The 19,478-nt window shown below is 41.4% G+C and overlaps 1 protein-coding gene across 1 annotated transcript in view; it reads right to left on the reverse strand.

The window, feature by feature from the left end:
- MCU (mitochondrial calcium uniporter) overlaps positions 1 to 19,478 on the reverse strand; it is a 206,399-nt gene that overhangs the window by 15,923 nt on the left and 170,998 nt on the right. The window contains exons 2-6 of the mRNA XM_082269176.1: positions 6,204 to 6,273; positions 3,753 to 3,923; positions 2,055 to 2,159; positions 1,795 to 1,955; positions 373 to 576 (exon numbers count right to left, since the gene is read on the reverse strand). Of these exons, the coding sequence (XP_082125302.1) occupies positions 373 to 576; positions 1,795 to 1,955; positions 2,055 to 2,159; positions 3,753 to 3,923; positions 6,204 to 6,273 (711 nt within the window). The remainder of the gene's footprint in view (positions 1 to 372; positions 577 to 1,794; positions 1,956 to 2,054; positions 2,160 to 3,752; positions 3,924 to 6,203; positions 6,274 to 19,478) is intronic.

The following is a 19,478-nucleotide window of genomic DNA, read 5'->3' on the forward strand; positions in this document are numbered from 1 at the left end:
GGTCCTTACACCTAACTAGACAGAAAAAAACTGATTTGCTGTAGCAGGAAGTGAGAGGATATACCCTCTGGGACTGCCCCTAGGGTGTGGCCAGAACATTTTCTTTCCTGTCTAGTCCTACTCCTGTAGAGGGCAGTATAACCCGAGTTGATATTAATCAAGGAGGACTACGTCTGTCAATGAGCGACAGAGAAAGTAAGTTTTCTTTGTTTACTTTAGGACGCTTGTGCATTATAGAGTAACTGGATTTGGTTGCCATTCAGCCATCTTAAGTTGTACTTTACCAGGCAACATCTACAGCAGAAACAGATTCCATGAACAGCACAGTATTTATTAGAGCTTCACCACTATTCAAAGGGGTGTCATGCTTACCCTGCCTGTTAGAATATAATAGGCACATCCTGCTATGCCTGTGCCGTAAGTGACAAAGTACGTGACTGGCTCCATGATATCCCAGGAGTATTCCCACCACGTCAAACGAGCAAAGACTCCAAATTGTACAGACATATACGCTAACATTCCCCACTGAGCCCATCTTGTCTTCTTTGCTGCTCGTCGAGCAATCTGAAGGCGAACCTACAATTTACACAAATAAAAAAATGAGTTATAATTGTTGGCTACAATGTGTAAGCTGCTCAGTTTTTTTGTGTAGACAGGGCTGAACATGCAAACTTCAGTCACATGCCTCTGGTGTATATTTGCAAAAGAAATATCGACATGTTGCATTCTAAACCCATATGAACTGCTTAAAAAAACAATTCAGAAGCAAGAAACCCTAATATGCACAAGCGGTTCCTGGACAAGGTCCTTTAGCACCAGAGGCAAAAGGGCCAAAGTGCAGCACTTGTACATGACCTGCAATCTACTCTAGCAGCACAGGTTGCAAGTCCTACCCCTTCCATGTCTCCCTCCCTCCACAGAGCATCACAACAAACACGGTGTGAACTGCATAGAAGTCAGGTCTGATTTTTAGGGTCCATTTACTCCTTTTGCAGTGCATTATTACATTATGTGAGACCCCAACGTGCTTAAAATTGCACATAACATTTTTTGACAGCGCAATACCAGGCATTGCAGCATGCAACAGCAGCTGCATGATCCTAGCACTGTGAGATGCCATTCAAAATGAGCTGGTGGGAGTTATGAAGAGTGGCATACGGGGGGACATATGGAGAACTTTAGGTCTGTTGGGCAGAGTCAAGCATTGTTGACCTTTCGGATTTGCTCTTTCTTGCTAGCTGCAGCACAGATATTCAGATATTTCATTGAAGATGTTCTGTGTGGCGATGGCACATGATTGACATTAACACTATGCAAACAGAAGCAATCATCTTACAATTAATGAACAGGTATTATGGAATAGCAGAGTCCCAGCTAGCGAGAGAGTTCAAGAGATGAAGGTAAGCAAATGCTTGACCATGCACAGACAAAGTGATCCCTAAATCCCCATATACTGCTTTAATAACTCATCTAGGATGCTCATTTTGAATGGCACCCCAATGCACGGAGGCAGCATACATGTCAGCAGCTACAATCTGTCTTACCGGCTGTATCCCCAAACACTGCACAGCATCAAGGACCCCTCCAACAGTGCTCAGGGCCAAGACCTGACAAAGCCTCCCACTCAACATGCACCCTTCTGTGCTCCAAGAACAGAGTACAGGCTTTTCAGGCAGCTTGTTGGGCACTCCTGCTAGAATGCAAGTCACTGCAAGTGTTTTGATTTTTAAATCATTCTAAAACTGCCCAGATTACCAAATAATCTGGTTGGTAAAGTATAGATTTTTAGTTTACCTTTTCAAGAGGATCCAGCTGCTCTCGAAGGACCTCTAGCCGACGACAAAGTTCTTGTTCCTTGTTGAGCTGGTGTTCCTCAACTCGCATAGAGCTGTACAACTGCTGTACAAGGGTCTTCAAGTCGTTCATTGTTGTTGCATCTTCATGGCTTAAAAGTTCTGAGCATTTAGGAAAACAAGGCAGAAAGCCAATAGTAATAATATATATGTGAAGTAAAGGAAGCTAAGGTTCATCAACTGTTCTTTAACACCCCATACCTTGTTTTGGCGGCCGCACATGGTAGCTTCTATCATTAATATTCAATTTAAAATCATCTAATAGAAGAACTTCTATACTTGTGGAAGAGGATATACGTTCTCCATCTGAAAGTATAAAACAAAAACAGTTTTAAAGTAAAAATCACAAAATATTAGGAATATTTCCCTTAATTCATCAGTCTCTTCTGTTACCCGAAATTACTCATGATGCATACAGATTAAAATAATTTTTGCCCAAAAAATAAAAAAAACACTTAAACTTGGCTTTTCTACCCTAGAAGTCTGAATAAGATTTTTGGTATACCCACATTAAACAAAAATTTCCCCAGGAGATAATTATTCTCCTTTATTAGTCCATCTAAAAGCCGTTACAAGATATCTCAAGTCACCTTGTTAGATTTATTTTTACTGTAAGGCCAAAGACTGCAGCAAGAAGAGTGCACATAATCCAAGATAAAAAAGGAAAGAGATTTTAGGTAATGGTCACAGTTACAGGAATCTTCCAGAAAACGTGGCTTTTGCTAAATACCTATGGCCCCCCTGGCTAGTGTCAAACCTAGAAGCCCCATACTTATAGCGGTGTTCCAGCCTCCCCCTTCAAAATTAAAAGTCAGCAGCTACACGTACTGTAGCTGCTGACTTTTAATATTAGGACACTTACCTGTCCTGGAGTCCAGCAATGTCGGCACAACAGCCGATGTTTCCGGTAAGGCAACTCAGCAGTGAAGCCTTGAAGCTTCGCGGGCGGCTCCCTACTGCGCATGTGCAAAGCGCGCTGCGCATTCAGATTGGCTCAGTGGCGGGGAAGGAGGAGGGGGCCAAACTTCTGAGGGACAGCACCAAGGAGCCGTCTCCTGGAAGTGGGGAAGGGTGCCTGTCAAAAACAGGTAACCGGTCCCCCCTCCCCTCTGAAAGGTGCCAAATGTGGCACCAGGGGAACTACAATATAAATTTTACAAATACCCAGAAATCAAAGTGGTCGTAAAGGCTTAAGTTTTTTTTTTTGCATCCAGGTAAAAACCTTGTGTGCAGCAGCCCCCCAATACCTATCTGAGCCCCATCTCAATCCAGAGATGTGCACGAGAGCCTCGGCTGTCCTGATCTCTCCTTCCTTATTGGCTGAGACAGCAGCAAGAGCCTCTGGCTCCCACTGCAGTCAATTACAGCCAGTGAGCCAATGAGAAGAGAGTGGGGGATGGGGGCGAGCTGTGGCCATGTGTGAATGGACACTTCAGTGCAGCAGCTCAGGAGCAAGCCTATCTCTATAACAATTGGTTTTCTAAGAAGGCACTTGGCAGAAGGGAGGGGCCAGGAGCACTGGCAGGGGACCCAGGAAGAAGAGGTTTAGGGCTGCTCTGTGCAAAAGCACCGCACAGAGCAGGCAAGTATGACATGTTTGTTATAAAAAAAAAAAATACGCCTTTACAATCAATGTAATAATTACAAAAGCATTGCTTAATGCCCCTTAGTCCCCCATTAGTCAGGAGCATTGATGATCCTGCTTGTTGCTGGAAGGCTGGAAAACAGGGGTTTCGAAGTAGAAAAAAACAAAACAAAACCCTGAAGAGTAACCTTTTAATGATGCATACCACTGTGGATACACTGAAGAATTTTAAAAAGCAAAAAAGAACACATTTCAGAGAGAGACAAACAACTAAGCAGAAAAGTTAAAGCCATCATAGATACCCACTTACATACCTATGGAGTAGATTGCCACCCTGTCTATTCCTCGGTCTTCTGATTGAACCTGCTGCAGGAATACTCCTACTGTATCGGAAATAGGCTTTAGAGTGAATCTGCATTGCTCCCGCCGTGATGGAAGGGTAAAGGTTATCACAGGCAACCCGTTTTGGTAAATCACAGAAACATCTAGAAAGAAACAGAAATAAAATGGAATCAGCTGGACAGTTCCACTTTCTAACTTTTAACCAAAAACGCAAGCATGGTCTGTTACATCATTTACCATCGTTCTTATTTATCACAGGTACTTTTCTAGCACCATCAATTTACACATCGCTTTACATATATATTGTACGTTCACATCAGTCCCTGCCTGCAAGGAGCTTACAATCCAAGGTCCCCAACTCCCATTCATACATAAACAAGGGCCAATTTAGTCAGGAGCCAATTAACCTACCAGCATGTCTTTGGCATGTGGGAGGAAACCAGAGTACACGTATAAAGCCTAGTATATACTGCTAGTTTAACAGCTCCGGTTGGAGCCGCTGTACTAACAATCCATTGTTCGAACACAACGGAACAGCAGGTGAGATTGCTGTACTGACAAGGGGACAGCTCCCTCCACCAGAACTCTCTGGCCAATGACAGAGCGCTAATTGGGAGCCGGTTGGCAGATATTTTGGTCATGCCCTTTTAATAGAAGCCAGCTGAGAGGCCAGCTTGTGTCAGACCACCTGCAGCACACATGAGCCAAATGTCAGCCAGTTTCTATTTAACTGGCAATGCCGCCCAGAATTCGACCCGTGTGTACGGACGGGGCTTTATGCAGCAGATCAAAGACTGAAAAAGCCAGGAATGTCACTGGCAATCCTCCCTGTGCACTTAAAGAGGAAGTAAACCCTCCTCTGCAACTTTTACCTATAGTTAAGCCTATGATAAGGCTTACCTAGAGGTACTGTAAATATATCCTAAACATGTACCGTTTAGGAGATATTTACCTTACATGCAGCCAGTGATCTCACTGGCGCATGCGCTCTGAAGGAACGGCCACTGGTGCCGTTCCTTCAGAGCCCCGTGCTGTGACCATCGGCGTGCGCGGGAATGACGTCACCGCGGCTCCGGCCAATTAGATGGCCGGGTGCCGCGATCCCGGAAGACGGGCGACTGAATAGGTCGCCCGTCATAGAGGTAAGTGGGTGGCACGGCGGGGGCTCCTTGTAAGGTAAGTATTTCATAATGAGCTAGTATGCGATGCATACTAGCTCATGTGTTTCTCTTTCAGGTTAAAAAAAAATGTTTGGGTTTACAACCTCTTTAAGGTGAATGCTTAGTGGTTTCTGCACATTTTTTCAATTAAAAATTTGCAATTTATATAAAAAAAGGTTGTTACGGTAATTATGAAATATTGTCCACGTTTTAAAAATATTTCTAAATATAAATTACATCATCAAATATACAGCTCTATTGTAGGCACTGTGTCTAATGGAGAATACAGCATCACTGCAGGTCATCATTTCGCTTCCTGTGATTTAATGAAGAAATGAAGTTTCATGGAAAAGTGGGGTATTGGTAGGACTACAACACTTATCTTCTTACTTTGTAATAGGCAGCAGACTATATACAGATCAGTCTGACTCCTTGGAGGCCTATTTTTGGTGGTCTTTACATCTTTTGGCCAAATACTTCTTCTCTGAGCAAGTTCTGTTTAATTTTTTTCATTGGTGAATTCCCCTATTTAGCTTAAAATAAAGATTTAATGTATATACAAAAGCAGAAGTAATGTTTTACTTAGTAGCTCACATCGCAATATTTGTGGATATATTCACCTGTCTGCATATGGCAGACAGGTGAATATAGCAATATTATACAAGATATAAATATAAAATTATCATCTATTTGAATCTAAAAGAAAATGTTCCATTGTCTTTTTTTTTTTTTTAAATAAAATGAAAAGTTTAGTCTTACACATGATGAAAGCTCAGGTGAAAAAACTGACTGTAGGTGAGGACTGCCAGACTAGAATTTGCAAGCAAAACTTTGTAAACCAGGCCTAATGATCGAATTTTATATAACACGAAAATGTAGGGATGCGTTGGCATCATTTTGCTTGTATGCACAGAAACCTGTGGTGAGGATTTGTGGGGAACCTTTGAAGATGGTTACCCATATAGATAGATATTCAAGATTACCTTGGAGGACATTTGCTTCCCAATAGAGGGTAACATAAATAAATAAATGGATGTAATTGTGAATAGAACAAAGAATGCGACACACATGGGGTTTTATTTTACATAACAAAAACATATGTTCCTTAAGTAACAACGTCTTTCTTCTCTTCAAAAATAAAAATTTTAAATAATGGCTTTCAATCTAAATTGTTAATTATGTTAAGGATACTATGATATATACACAACATCTCTCTGGAAGGAAGCACCAGCTACACTTCGACATGCAAACACATATACTCACCATCAGAGGGCGATGCTGTACTGCAAAATACTACTCTTTGGCACGGCCATGCAGGAAACCTCTGGCGCACCTGAGAAAAAAAAAAATGAAATGTACGATTACTCATCAGGAAATTTGACCCTGCAGCTGAGCCAATAGTGTTGACAATATGACAATTTGACTTGATTTTGTTTTTAACTATACCCGAGTAGGGCCAAAACAAAATAGATTATGAAAATAGTTGTCAATTATTTTCATAATCGATTAGTAGGTCAGCCAATTAGTTTGCCTGCATATAGAATGCATTATTTGTTTACATATCAGGAAATACAGTGCAACACACATACAGCTCAGTACACCATCCACCCATACACGATGGTAAGCTCGGTACAGCATCCATACACGATGGTAAGCTCGGTACAGCGTCCATACACGATGGTAAGCTCGGTACACCATCCATACACGATGGTAAGCTCAGTACACCATCCATACACGATGGTAAGCTCAGTACACCATCCATACACGATGGTAAGCTCAGTACACCATCCATACACGATGGTAAGCTCAGTACACCATCCATACACGATGGTAAGCTCAGTACACCATCCATACACGATGGTAAGCTCAGTACACCATCCATACACGATGGTAAGCTCAGTACACCATCCATACATGTTGGTAAGTCCCTGAGAACTTGTGAATGTGTATGTGTATGTGTGAGGAGAAAAGCCTCATGGGACACATAGTCCTGGGCAGGACGTGAGTGGTCCTCAAGGCAGTTTTTTTTACTTTGCTATAGAGGGGCACTCTATACTATACTTTGCAGCTTGCTATAGGGGCACTCTAAAGGCAGGAGGAGTCAGAAGAGTCTGCGGAGGAACCAAGAAGAGGAGAATCAGGGCTGCTCTGTGCAAAACCATTACACAGAGCTGATAAGTACAACATTGTTTGTTGCGTTTTTTTTAATTGACCAACAGCAAATTGGCCAAAAAAACAAAATCATGCAAATGGCAGCCAAATCACGTGCGCAAAATGCACAGAAAAAATCACTGCGGAAACAGATCAAAAGTAAACTGCACAGGGGTGAACCAAGCCTTATGTTGGCCATACATGTACTGATTTTCCCATGAGAATATTCCTAAGAAAAATCTTCGTACATTCGCTGAATGAAAGAAGGTCGCTTAAAAATTTCACTTACTTTTAACATTCAGTTTTAACATGAAAACCACAGAATCTGAAAATTCCTTTGACCAAGAAGTTTTTGATTCTGCTCCTTCGAAGTTTCTAATCACTGTAGTCAAAAACGAACATCGATTTGACCCCACTAATGATTAGAAAACCGAACGAAAGTTCTTAAAATGAAAAATTTTAAGAAGAAAGACATTGTTTTTGTATGGCCAGCATTAATGACAGCAGGTGCATGGAGCTTTTATCAAGTCGTCTGACTGACAAGAGAGTCTGTCATACATAATATATTAGAGTTCTGTCTGGAAATCGGCAAAACAGTCTTTTTTTTTTAAATAAAAAAATTTGATCTGAGTTTGATATTTACTAGATTTAACCTCTAATAGTTTATACAGTATATCTCTTCTGTCGGTTATTCTCAGAGTGGATTAAAGTATTTGATCCCTAACCATATAGTTGGTTATTCATATTTACCACTGCATATATAGATATTTAAGAATAAATTGCCTTTTTTTAAACTTTACATATCAACTAAATTATTCACCACACACTTTAAGGTTTTTTCCGATTAATAAAAACAATAAGCCAACTAATCAATTATTAAAATAACCGTTATTTGCAGCCCTACACCAGAGGACTCGCAACTAAAACTTACTTTGTAATTCTGTCATTCAGGCACATTTACATTATGCTCACTACAGAATCTAATGCTGGACACCACACTATAAATATAATATTTAACTAAAAGAAATGAAATAACTATAAATATATAGGGAAGATGTATTCCCCCCCCCCCCCAAACATCTTGTACGATGTGTTTCTGTACTGTACTCTATTGCTTATTCCCAATAAAACTATGAAAAAAAAAAAGACCAAGATCCAACCACTTGATTTAAAAAATCCAAACTTTAAACAAAGGGCCAGTTTAGTGTCCTTCAGATTTTTGGGGGGCCGGACTGTGGCCATTGGGAGTAGAAACAGTCATGGCATCAATGAGGAGTAAACAATTGGTGTCTGTGGGAGGAATAGCGCCCCATCATTGGCGTTAGTGGGAGAAATCGCGCCCCCATCATTGGTGTCAGTGGGAGAAATCGCGCCCCATCATTGGAGTCAGTGGAAGGAATAGCGCCCCATCATTGGCGTCAGTGGGAGAAATAGCGCCCCATCATTGGCGTCAGTGGGAGAAATCGCGCCCCATCATTGGCGTCAGTGGGAGAAATCGCGCCCCATCATTGGTGTCAGTGGGAGAAATCGCGCCCCATCATTGGTGTCAGTGGGAGAAATCGCGCCCCCATCATTGGTGTCAGTGGGAGAAATCGCGCCCCCATCATTGGTGTCAGTGGGAGAAATCGCGCCCCATCATTGGTGTCAGTGGGAGAAATCGCGCCCCATCATTGGTGTCAGTGGGAGAAATCGCACCCCATCATTGGTGTCAGTGGGAGAAATTGCGCCCCATCATTGGTGTCAGTGGGAGGAATCGCGCCCCATCATTGGTGTCAGTGGGAGAAATCGCGCCCCCATCATTGGTGTCAGTGGGAGAAATCGCGCCCCATCATTGGTGTCAGTGGAAGGAATAGCGCCCCATCATTGGTGTCAGTGGAAGGAATAGTGCCCCATCATTGGTGTCAGTGGAAGGAATAGTGCCCCATCATTGGTGTCAGTGGCAGAAATGATGCCCCATTATTGGTGTCAGTGGGAGGAAGTGTGTCTCAAGGGCCAGGTAAAAAGCAAACAAAAGGGCCACAGTTTGGAGGCCACTCAGTTGAAGCATCATCACGAGATCTATTTGCAAAAGGCTGCAAACCAAATTTCACCATTGAAAATACAAGCTGTAATAAAGTTTGCCCTTGACAAGTTCACATTACAGAGCTCACACACTGCAGTGCCATTCATCTTGAATAGCACCCGAATGCAATGTGCTGCAACGCACTATAGTGGTGCAAAATTTTGGACGTGTCCGGTATTTGGGGCAGTTAAGATTTGTTGTGAATCTTGGATACAGTTCATGCAGGGTGCTGCAGTAAATTGATGGATGTCACCCCCACACAACCATCAGAAAGAAGTATCTTCACCAGCACAGCTTGGTACGGTGATAACCTGGTCCTTTATTCACATAAAGCAACAAGCATCACAAGGCCATTTTTTTGCATATTTATAGCATCAAGTAAAAAAAATATATATTTTTTTTCAAAACTGGTTGGTCTTTTTTTGTTTATAGGCAAAAAAATAAAACCGAGGTAATCAAATACCACCAAGAAAAAATTACTTGTGGAGAAAAAAAAAAAAAAAAAAAAAAAAAAAAAAGGACATACATTTAATTTAGGTACAGGATTGCGCAATTGTCAGTTAAAGTAACGCAGTGCTGTATTGCAAAAAATGGCCTGGTCAAGGGGGTAAAACCTTCCAGGGCTGAAGTGGTTAAGCATACCCTTATTCTAAATTTGCCAGGTTTGTGACAACCATACTTTAACCCCACTGCCAACACATAACCATACCTTCAGCATAACTCTATTTTACACTCAGAAAGTCTCATCAATAAAAGCCGTTCAGAGTTTCTAGACTTTACCCACTGTATTCAGAACTTCAAAAAAAGTTTTTGGTGGAAGTTCAGCTTTAACCTAAAAATGAACTCTTCTTCCAACACTATAGTAATCCCCTATTGCAGAATACTTGCCTCACCTGCCTCTAACATTAGCACGGAAAAGAACCACTCCTATGTCTAAATGCCAACGCACCATTTCCAGATTGACTCTACAGTGAATGAACTGAAATTCCACTGGTGCACTATAAAGATGATCCTGTTATATACAGGGCCAGACTGGGAATAAAAATCAGCCCCGGAAATAATTTCATACCAGCCCCATAGCATTATTATACCAGCCCAACCGCAGAACATAATTTTCTTGTTCATAAAAGGGAAACCCATGCATTTTAAAGCACATTTGAAGAGTGTATTCTATATAGATAAGACAGATATGAAAGCACATAGGGCTCCACAAATATAAAAGCAAATTCCGGTTAGAAGTGGTAAAAGTTCAGACATAGTACCGGAGATGCCGGGGCTGCAGTCATAGTACAGGAGGAGGACATGTCAGAGGCTGTGCAGGCATGGTACAAGAGGTAGAAGAGATATCAGGGGGTATAGGTATGGTACAGGAGATGCAAAGGGTTTAAAGCGATGAGGTGGCAACCCTTATGGTACAGGAGGGGCAGAGGCTGCGGGCACGGTGCAAGAGAGGCAGAGGCTGCGGGCACGGTGCAAGAGAGGCAGAGGCTGCGGGCACGGTGCAAGAGAAGCAGAGGCTGCGGGCACGGTGCAAGAGAGGCAGAGGCTGCGGGCACGGTGCAAGAGAGGCAGAGGCTGCGGGCACGGTGCAAGAGAGGCAGAGGCTGCGGGCACGGTGCAAGAGAGGCAGAGGCTGCGGGCACGGTGCAAGAGAGGCAGAGGCTGCGGGCACAGTGCAAGAGAGGCAGAGGCTGCGGGCACGGTCCTTAACTGTGAAACATTTTATAAAAAAAAAAGAAATGATCGCCTTCCCATGACGTGGTTCAGAACACAACCACATTTCCGGGACAATAATTTACACTAGGTTTGGAGTAAAAATTTTACGGTAACGAACAGTTAAAAGTTAACCCAAAAAAAGTACAAGCGATCATATTTTTCACCCACTCTACCATTAAGCTCACTGCAGGCTTTGTGTTTATCTACACAGCCAGAAAGACAGCTGTGCCAGGCTGGAGGGTTCCATAGGGGGCTACAGAACAGTCGTAAAACAGAGCAGAAGGACGTTAGATCGGGATACGTGCATGATCCATGGAGATGAAAGAATATCATACCGAGATGTTTATGTGCCAGAATGCAGCAAAAACTTCCAAGAGGCATAACATACACATACATCAAAGCCTGGACAGGTTATTTATATTCTGAATGTGTATTATGCATATGAATGCAGATAGGTCACCTCTGTCTAGAACATATTAAAAGGAAATCTGATGACATAGTAGAAAATTATTAGAAAACATTTCATTCATGCTTTATTATTCTTTTCTTTTATAAAACCAAATGTTAGCCACCATCACAAATCTCTTTAAAGCAGAATTTTGGGCAAACCACTAGATACACAGATAAATGCATTTAAAAGCCATCAAGGGACAGCTTAGCTCACAGACACCGTGTACTGTATAGAGCAGATCCAAGCAGTTCTGCATCATGTGATCACTGATGACCAATTACAGCAATCAAAAATGTAAACCGCGCTTATATTGTAGAGCCTGCCCTAACTGTGGAAGGCAGATTTAATGAATACAGCGGAGTTCTACCCTAAAGGGAAAGCCCCGCTTATCTGCTTCCACCCCCCCCCCCCCGCCCTCTGGTCCCCCATTTGGCAGGTGAGAGGAGGAAACAAGTACACATTTTTGACATGTACCCGTTCCCAGTTCTCCGAGACGCCACCGAGGCAAAAACCAGCCATCTCACCCGCCGCTGGGCCAGTTAGAAAGTGCTTTGTGCATGCACAGTAGGGGACTGGCTCTGAATGGCATCAGTGGCACCCAAGAGCTGATCTTAAAATTGGCTGGGGTGCCGACATAGTGGGATCCCTGGACAGGCAAGTGTCCTAATATTATAGTATTTGTAGCTCCTGACTTAATTTTTTAGTGCGGGGGGGGGGGGGGGGGGAGGGTTGCCGAACTTCACTAAAAGTGAATGAACGATCCCATCCGGTCTTTGCAGTGACCAGTATATGGACTCTTTGACCGTCTTTATTCTGCACATCTGTACCTAAACCCCTTCATCTCTATCCTTCCACTGTATGTGACCTGTACTTAAACCCGCTATTGTACCTATTGCATCTTTTAAAGCTTCTAAATAACAGCATATTTCTTGAATTAACAAAAATGAGATCAACTTGGGGTGTCTACTATCCAAAAAGGAATAATTTGGGGGGGTAGTGGGGCAATATCGTTTTTTTTAGTTTTTATTAATTGCTTTAGTAAACAAGAAAAAAGAAGGGGATCCCCTAGTAGAGCAGCGAACAATCCTCGCATGCTCCGAGCATGTAAGATGAGAAACATAAAAATATGGGGATCAATAGAGATTACTGAAGACCATAACACGCAGATTAGGTTTACTATGAAGGTCCCAACACTAAAATTACTGTCCTGGCTTTTTGCTAGTTTTAAACTACTGGTAGAGCATTGTGGGGTAATATCTAAAAAAACAAACAAAAGTAAAAACAGAAAGCAGGAAGAACGCTATCCAAAAAGTTTACCCCCCATACAGCATAATAAAAAAAGTAGTTGATACCTCCAAAAGAACACACTGCCTCAAACAATAAAAAAATAAATACCCTGGGGGTGGCCCCCTAATTACGCCAGCTGGGATTTTTATGCACCGATTCTGTGTTCCCCATCCCACCCCTCTTTCCCTATCTCTCCTTCTCTCTCTTTTTCTTTCATCTTTCTTTCCCTTCCCCCTCAATGTGTTACCCTAATGGTCCCTCCATAGCCTGAGTTTGTGGGTCCCCCAATTCCCCTAGTCTCTTTTCTCTTAAGTTGGTATAAGGTCGGGGATGTTTGAGGTGGGTGGGGTGTGCGCATTCTGTGATTGCTTTTACCATGCTTACCCATATCCCACATTGCATTATTGTGTTTCCAGCGGCTGACGGCCCCTGTCACCATGGACCTTTTTGATACTGTCAGTTTATAATGCTGTTCTCTGTACTTTGGCCTTTTCCTCGCCCTTTCCCATGTTCCCCCCCCCTTTTTGTTTTTTCTTCCTCTTTTCTACTTGTATTGTTGTATTTTATTATGAAACTTTCTAATAAAAATTATTGAACTAACAAAATAAAATACAATTTGAGTAGTGTATCCTGAAGGAGTAATTGTCAGTTAAACTAATACAGAACTGAAATCTGAAAAATGGCCTGGTAACGAAGATATGGTGCTAGTACTAAAGTGGTTAATCATGGTTCATAATTTGGAGCAGTCTTTATAGGATATATAACAGACACTGAGTAAGGTGGTGGTGGTAGTGAATAGATTTCAGTTGCTGCGACTTGGATATCTAAAGAAACACTTCACTCCACCCCCATGGTTCTTTGGTGCATATACATTTTTTCTGGCATTCAGATCCATCCAGTGACAGCTCCAGAATTTAAACACAAAATATCTTCTAAATGGCAGAGTTGACAGAAGCCCTAACTGCACTTCGAATGGTGATCAATCCTTTAAACTCTTTAGTGCTAGGAAGAGCAAGACAGAATAGGTCATGCCAAGGTCAATGTTATGTAGGAGATGTACGTCAAGAGTAGAGTAAGACGCAATCTGCATACCAAGCAACTGCTTCCACCTATACGTTTGTCAATTTCTACATAGCAGATGACTTCTCTTATTCAAATAACTTTTTATTTAATTAGATCAGGATAATTCCAGATTTTCAATAAATACTGCAAATAAACAATGGGGGAAATAAAAAAATAGAGATGGTTCAATTGAAAAACCGTTGAGGAAATTCAGACATTTTAGGAAATGCAAGTATTAAATTTAGACTACTACAGAAGGCCTCTTCGGAACCTGGGGAGGCTGTAAGATTAAGGAAGGAACAAGACAATGAAATGATATAAACAGAGAAAAAAGGGAGATATAGGGGAGATCCAGACACGGTCCGCTCAAGACAACGGAAGTTTCACAAATTAAAGGAGTTACAAAGATTCCAGAGGAGCTCAAAGACCGATGGAGAGCAGATAAGCAGGACAACTTATCCTATCTTCTAGCTAACAAAAGAAGACAGTTCGGTTAATAAAGTCACAAATCCCATTATTTCCTCACACTAAAAATATATGTTCATTATTGTGGTGACCAAAAGGCAGTAGGAGGAGCACATGTTTATGAACAGTGAACGACTAGTGAATCCCTTATGAGATCTCATTGCGGTCAGGCCAAGACTTTCCATGTAGCGCCTAGTGTTAATGCCTATGGGCTGGCATGCACTCTCCCTCACTCCTAGCCCCATAATACCCTTCCAGTATTGTAAGGCTTTTTTTATCCCATGGTTTCGAACATATACATTCTCTTTATCTAGCATTATGAAGACAGTTTGAATGAAGTGCTAAAATATCTGTGAATGGTCCATATATAAAAGTGATCAGAAACTAGAGTAGGACCCTCACTGAGTATAATTGAAGTATAGCTAAAGAAAAAACTTTTTTTCTTCTAGATTTGCATAGAGGATAGAGCCACAGCTTTATGTGTTCCTGTTAGGGAAAATTCACTCAACTCTCTGAATGCCCAGATCACCAACGTCACCATGAAAGGGTAATTCAAATTTTGGAGTTGCAGCCAAAAAAGGAATAAGAGGGAAATATTTATTCCTCTTTATGCTGTTTATTGATTTAAAATGTATCAATATTTCTTCACAATGATTATAGCTACAGAGATAAATGATGGCTTGTTTTTAAAGTGCTTTTACTGCTGGCTCATGTAAATCCTTTATTTTTTTTGTAATCTGGGCACAGGTTCAGTTTAACCATGAAAGCGTTAATGCTAACCTTTTTGCAGAAAGAAAAAAGGACAAATATTTTCCATTGCATTTCATTTCTCCTGATTGTGTTATAAAGACTCCTGTTTCTGCATATTGTATGCACCGAATAATTTTCACAGCATATGAATTGTTAGGGTTCCCGATAAAGCACAGCTGACAACCTGTCCATGCAGCGATTTCCTGGAGTACACAACTATACATGTAAGAATTCTCTGAATCTTATTATAAAGAAATGCATTTAGTTCATCTTCTCACAGCTGGAATCATTTACTTTTTTCTAGGCTTTCGAAATGCTTGTTTTTATATAAAATGGCTTTTTTTTTTTATAATAAGGGAGGCAACAATCAGGCAAAGGTAAACTAATGAACTGTAGGTTTTTTTTTGTTTAACCCTTAAGTAAGGTTTTCTTTTATGGTTATATTTTTACAATGTGTATTTTACAAATAGTCGCATCCTAGGTTTAAACAACTACAATTAAGAGTGTGTTGGCATATGTGGAAAACTAATGTGATGTATGGATTTACTAAATAAGACCCTCTAGCTAGTGGGAACAACGTGACCCTTCTAGTTTGAATAAAGCTTGTGTTGCCTAGAAGTCAGGTCCTTCTATAGTGCCTGGCAAGGGGAGTGTGGGCTAGGTCAAGTGGAATTACACATTTCTGTTAGAAATGCAGTTCACTGATTTTATCTTATACTAGGTGTTCAGATGAGTGCTTCGCTTATGCTTTCATAATACAGGGCACCCTGCTGATCTGCTTCATGGTGTCATTCTTTGCTGAGCACTTGGTGAACAATGGTTGTAATTAATCTCCTTAGGGAAATAGTCTGTTTTTAAAAATGGGAAAGTTGACTTTTGTCAGCTTTTCACCTGGGAAATAGCAACTTGGTTTATTGTGAAAAGTTTAGTAGCGGTGTGTCCGAGTTTTTTTCCCATGTGCATGCAAATGTGTTGGTAAACCACTATTCAGTTATGGTCCATTTACACTGTCCACTGTGTTTTTTTTTTTTTTTCTCTTTTCTTTTTTTTGTTCACTATTTTTTTTTGGAATCCCAGTGGCCTTTGTGTAAAATTTGCAGAATCTAAATAACTAACCGGTTCTAGAGAATGCCTTTGAAAAAAAATGTTTGTATTAGCCCTATTGTGGGGATTTTTTTAATATAAATATATATCTATCTATCTCAGATTAATATATTCCTGACAAGTCCCTATATACAGCAAGTATTTAAATAAAATTGAAATACAATCTCTAAATGAAACCTAGTTGGAAATATTCATGTATATTTATACAGTACTGTGAAAGTTTTAGGCAGGTGTTATGCAAATGAACAAGGAACCCAGAACAATCTTCCACAGCCTAAACCCACACCGATGGACTGCCCGATACTAATCCAAGACTCCCTGTGGGTAGCTGAAAGGAAGAACAAGGAACTCCAATTAGTGGTAAACCATAACTTTTTAAACAATAGTATCCATTTGCACTTCGGCGCTGTAATGGCAGTGGAGGCAGGCCCGAATTAGATGGCGCCCATCTGTCTCCTGGGGGCTCTGAAGGCAACACATGAACTGCTCAAAGGTGCTTGGCTGGAAGAAAGTTCTACTGGAGCCACTACCAGCAACAGAGGGTTGGCAGACTAAACCCGCTGTCAGGGTACAAGCATCGCTTCCCCCCCACACAATTTTACACATCACCATAGCAGCAACATGTTTCAGGGCTCTGCCCCTTTTGACTTCAAAGTGACTAAACTATACTATACATGAAAACAGAAACTGGGGTGCAGAAAAATGGCAACAGGTGCTCTGGACTGACGAGTCACAATTTTTAAAATATTGTAGGAGGTATGAGGTTTGAGTCAAACGTAAGTTCGACTCGAACATCGCTGAACACACGAACAAATTAGGCGCTTGGCGAGAAGTTCACCCGCCAATGAGCGCCCTGTAATGCACTGCGCTGGTGCAGTAAATAAATTACTGATTGTCTGATGATTGATCAAAGCACATGACCTGTATGCTTTGGCCAATCAAGGCACAATGGCCGTGATTGGCCAAAGGCAGAGTGCCTTTAGCCAATCATGGTTTAGGGGCTAAGTCCACGCCCCACACTATTTAAAGCTGCTGCTTATATGGCAGCGGGTATAGTGTGTTAGACGAGATAGGCATGAGATAAGGCAGGTAGTTGTGTATTGTGAAATTTTTACTGCTCTGCTACAGTGGTTCTCCTAGATCTGTGATTCTATCCACATGTGCTGCCAGCTTCTGTGTTTGTTCACCAATGGGCATTGCTTGCTCTACTGTGGATTTAGAATATTTTCCCTATCGCTTTCCGGTTCTCCTGTTTGCCTAGAGTTTTGAGTTTCAATGTCTGACTTCTCAAACTGACCCCAGCCTCTTCTTCCATTTGTGCTCGTCAGCCGCCCGCTAACCTCTCGTTTACTGGATCCTCTTCAGTGTCCTGCCATCTGTACTCTGCATATGCCATCTGTACTCTGCATATGCAAACGGTCTCTGTATCATCAGCTGGGCGTATCTGGGGGCTGCAACCTGGTTCTAGTTTGCTAAAAGTCCATCACCACCATCTAGGGCGCTGATGAAGCAGCAGGCTGGGGCCTAAACTCTGCACCCTGGATTAGTATTCTACAAGGGCCCACTATCACGGAAACCTGAAAGGAATTACTGTTTGAAATGGGCTCAAAACCAATTTTAGGCCTCAATCACATGTGAGCTGGGTGTCTTTGGTATTTCCTCAGGTTTTTTTTTCTTTTAGGATTTGTAATTATGTTTTTGCTTGAGTTTCAGGCTTGCGCATTTTTTTTTAAGCAAATCTTTTAACCAACGGAAACCTAGTTGCTAACAGGCGTGTCTCAGGTGGACCTATTAAAGTCTATTGGGGACAAAATATGTGACTCTGCTCCAAAAGATGCTCATTGTATTTGGAGGAATAATTAATTCCAAGTACAAGCTGCTAGAGAGGGGAGTGAAAGCTAGTTTTAAAAGCTTTTACGGCTTGTAAAGAATAAGTTATTAATTCTGCAGCCTGGAAAAGGGGCATGTTAGGATTGAAGCGTTATTAAAAAGGCATTATTGCTTAAAAAAAAAAAAAAAAAAAAAACTTGTTCTACAAAACCGCAGAGCAGCCTTGATCCTGTTCTTCTCGGGTTCCCTGCTGGCGCTCCTGGCTTTATCCCGTTGACCAGTGGCCACAATAGCAAGCAACTTGCTTTGGGGGCACATGCTCGCTCCCAAGCCCCGCTCTATGTATAAGACACAGAGCCATGGCTCAACCCCACCCTCCCCTCCTTATTTGCTTACTGGCTGTGATTGACAGCAGTGGGAGCCAATGGTGTGTCTTAGCCAATGAAGAGAGAAAGACCCAGGACAGCCAAAGTTCCAGTGCACATTGCTAGATAAAAATGGGGGCTCAAGCATTAGGGGGGCAGCATACAGAAGGGTTTTTAGCTTCAAGGTAAAAAACCTTCAGCCTTTAAAATCACTTTAATATAAAAGCCATAGTTACCAACGTTGGTCTTTGTTCTGGAAGGAAAATATTACTTGTGTTCACCAGGTCAAGGAGTTACTCCACCTATCCAATATCCATTCAGCCCAAAATCCCAGTTGGCAGTGCAGAGTGTGATTATATCACAACAATTCTAACACAATTTTTACATAATACAGAGCTGATTAATATGTGGAATTTCACTACTCCGAAAAAGAATGTCAACATGTCTAGTTCTCTCAAGTGAAATAATTAGGTTTTCCATGTTAAAATTAGACATCCCTTTCATAAAGGCTAAGCTAACAAGCCTCTTAAATCAGTGTTGCTTTCACCTAATTAATTCTGCCATTTAGGCTATAATTGCAGTTACCAATCCTATGAAATCCATCCCTACAAAGGGGATTAGTCATTTTTTGCTACTTAAAGGGTATGAAGCTTGGGTTAACTTTCAAGTGAAACTCAAGGTAAAAAAGGGGGAAAAAAAAAAAAGGGGGAAGAAAGAAAATTTAGTTCCATTTTCACTTAGAAAGGTTTTTTCATTTTAAAAACTGATAATTAGGATCTTTATTTACAGTATCTCACGAAATTGAGTACACCCCTCATTTTTTGTAATTATTTTATTCTATCTTTTCATGTGACAACACTGAAGAAATGACACTTTGCTACAATGTAAAGTAGTGAGTATACAGCTTGTATAACAGTGTGAATTTACTGTCCCCTCAAAATAACACAATTATTAATGTATAAACTGCTGGCAACAAAAGTGAGTACACTTCTAAGTGGAAATGTTTAAATGTGGCCCAAAGTGTCAATATTTTGTGTGGGCACCATTATTTTATTTTCTAGCACTGCCTTAACTCTCCTTGGGCATGGAGTTCACCAGAGCTTCACAGGTTGCCACTGGAGTCCTCTTCCACTCCTCCATGACAACATCACGGAGCTGGTGGATGTCTGAGACCTTGCGCTCCTCCACTTTCCATTTGAGGATGCCACACAGATGCTCAATAGGGTTTAGGTCTGGAGACATGCTTGGCCATGGCTCTGCTTCACAGTACATGTTGGCATTCATGGTTCCCTCAA

The sequence above is a fragment of the Pelophylax lessonae genome (genome assembly GCF_965119305.1).
Source record: "Pelophylax lessonae genome assembly, chromosome: 9".
NCBI classification, from domain to species: Eukaryota; Metazoa; Chordata; class Amphibia; order Anura; family Ranidae; genus Pelophylax; species Pelophylax lessonae.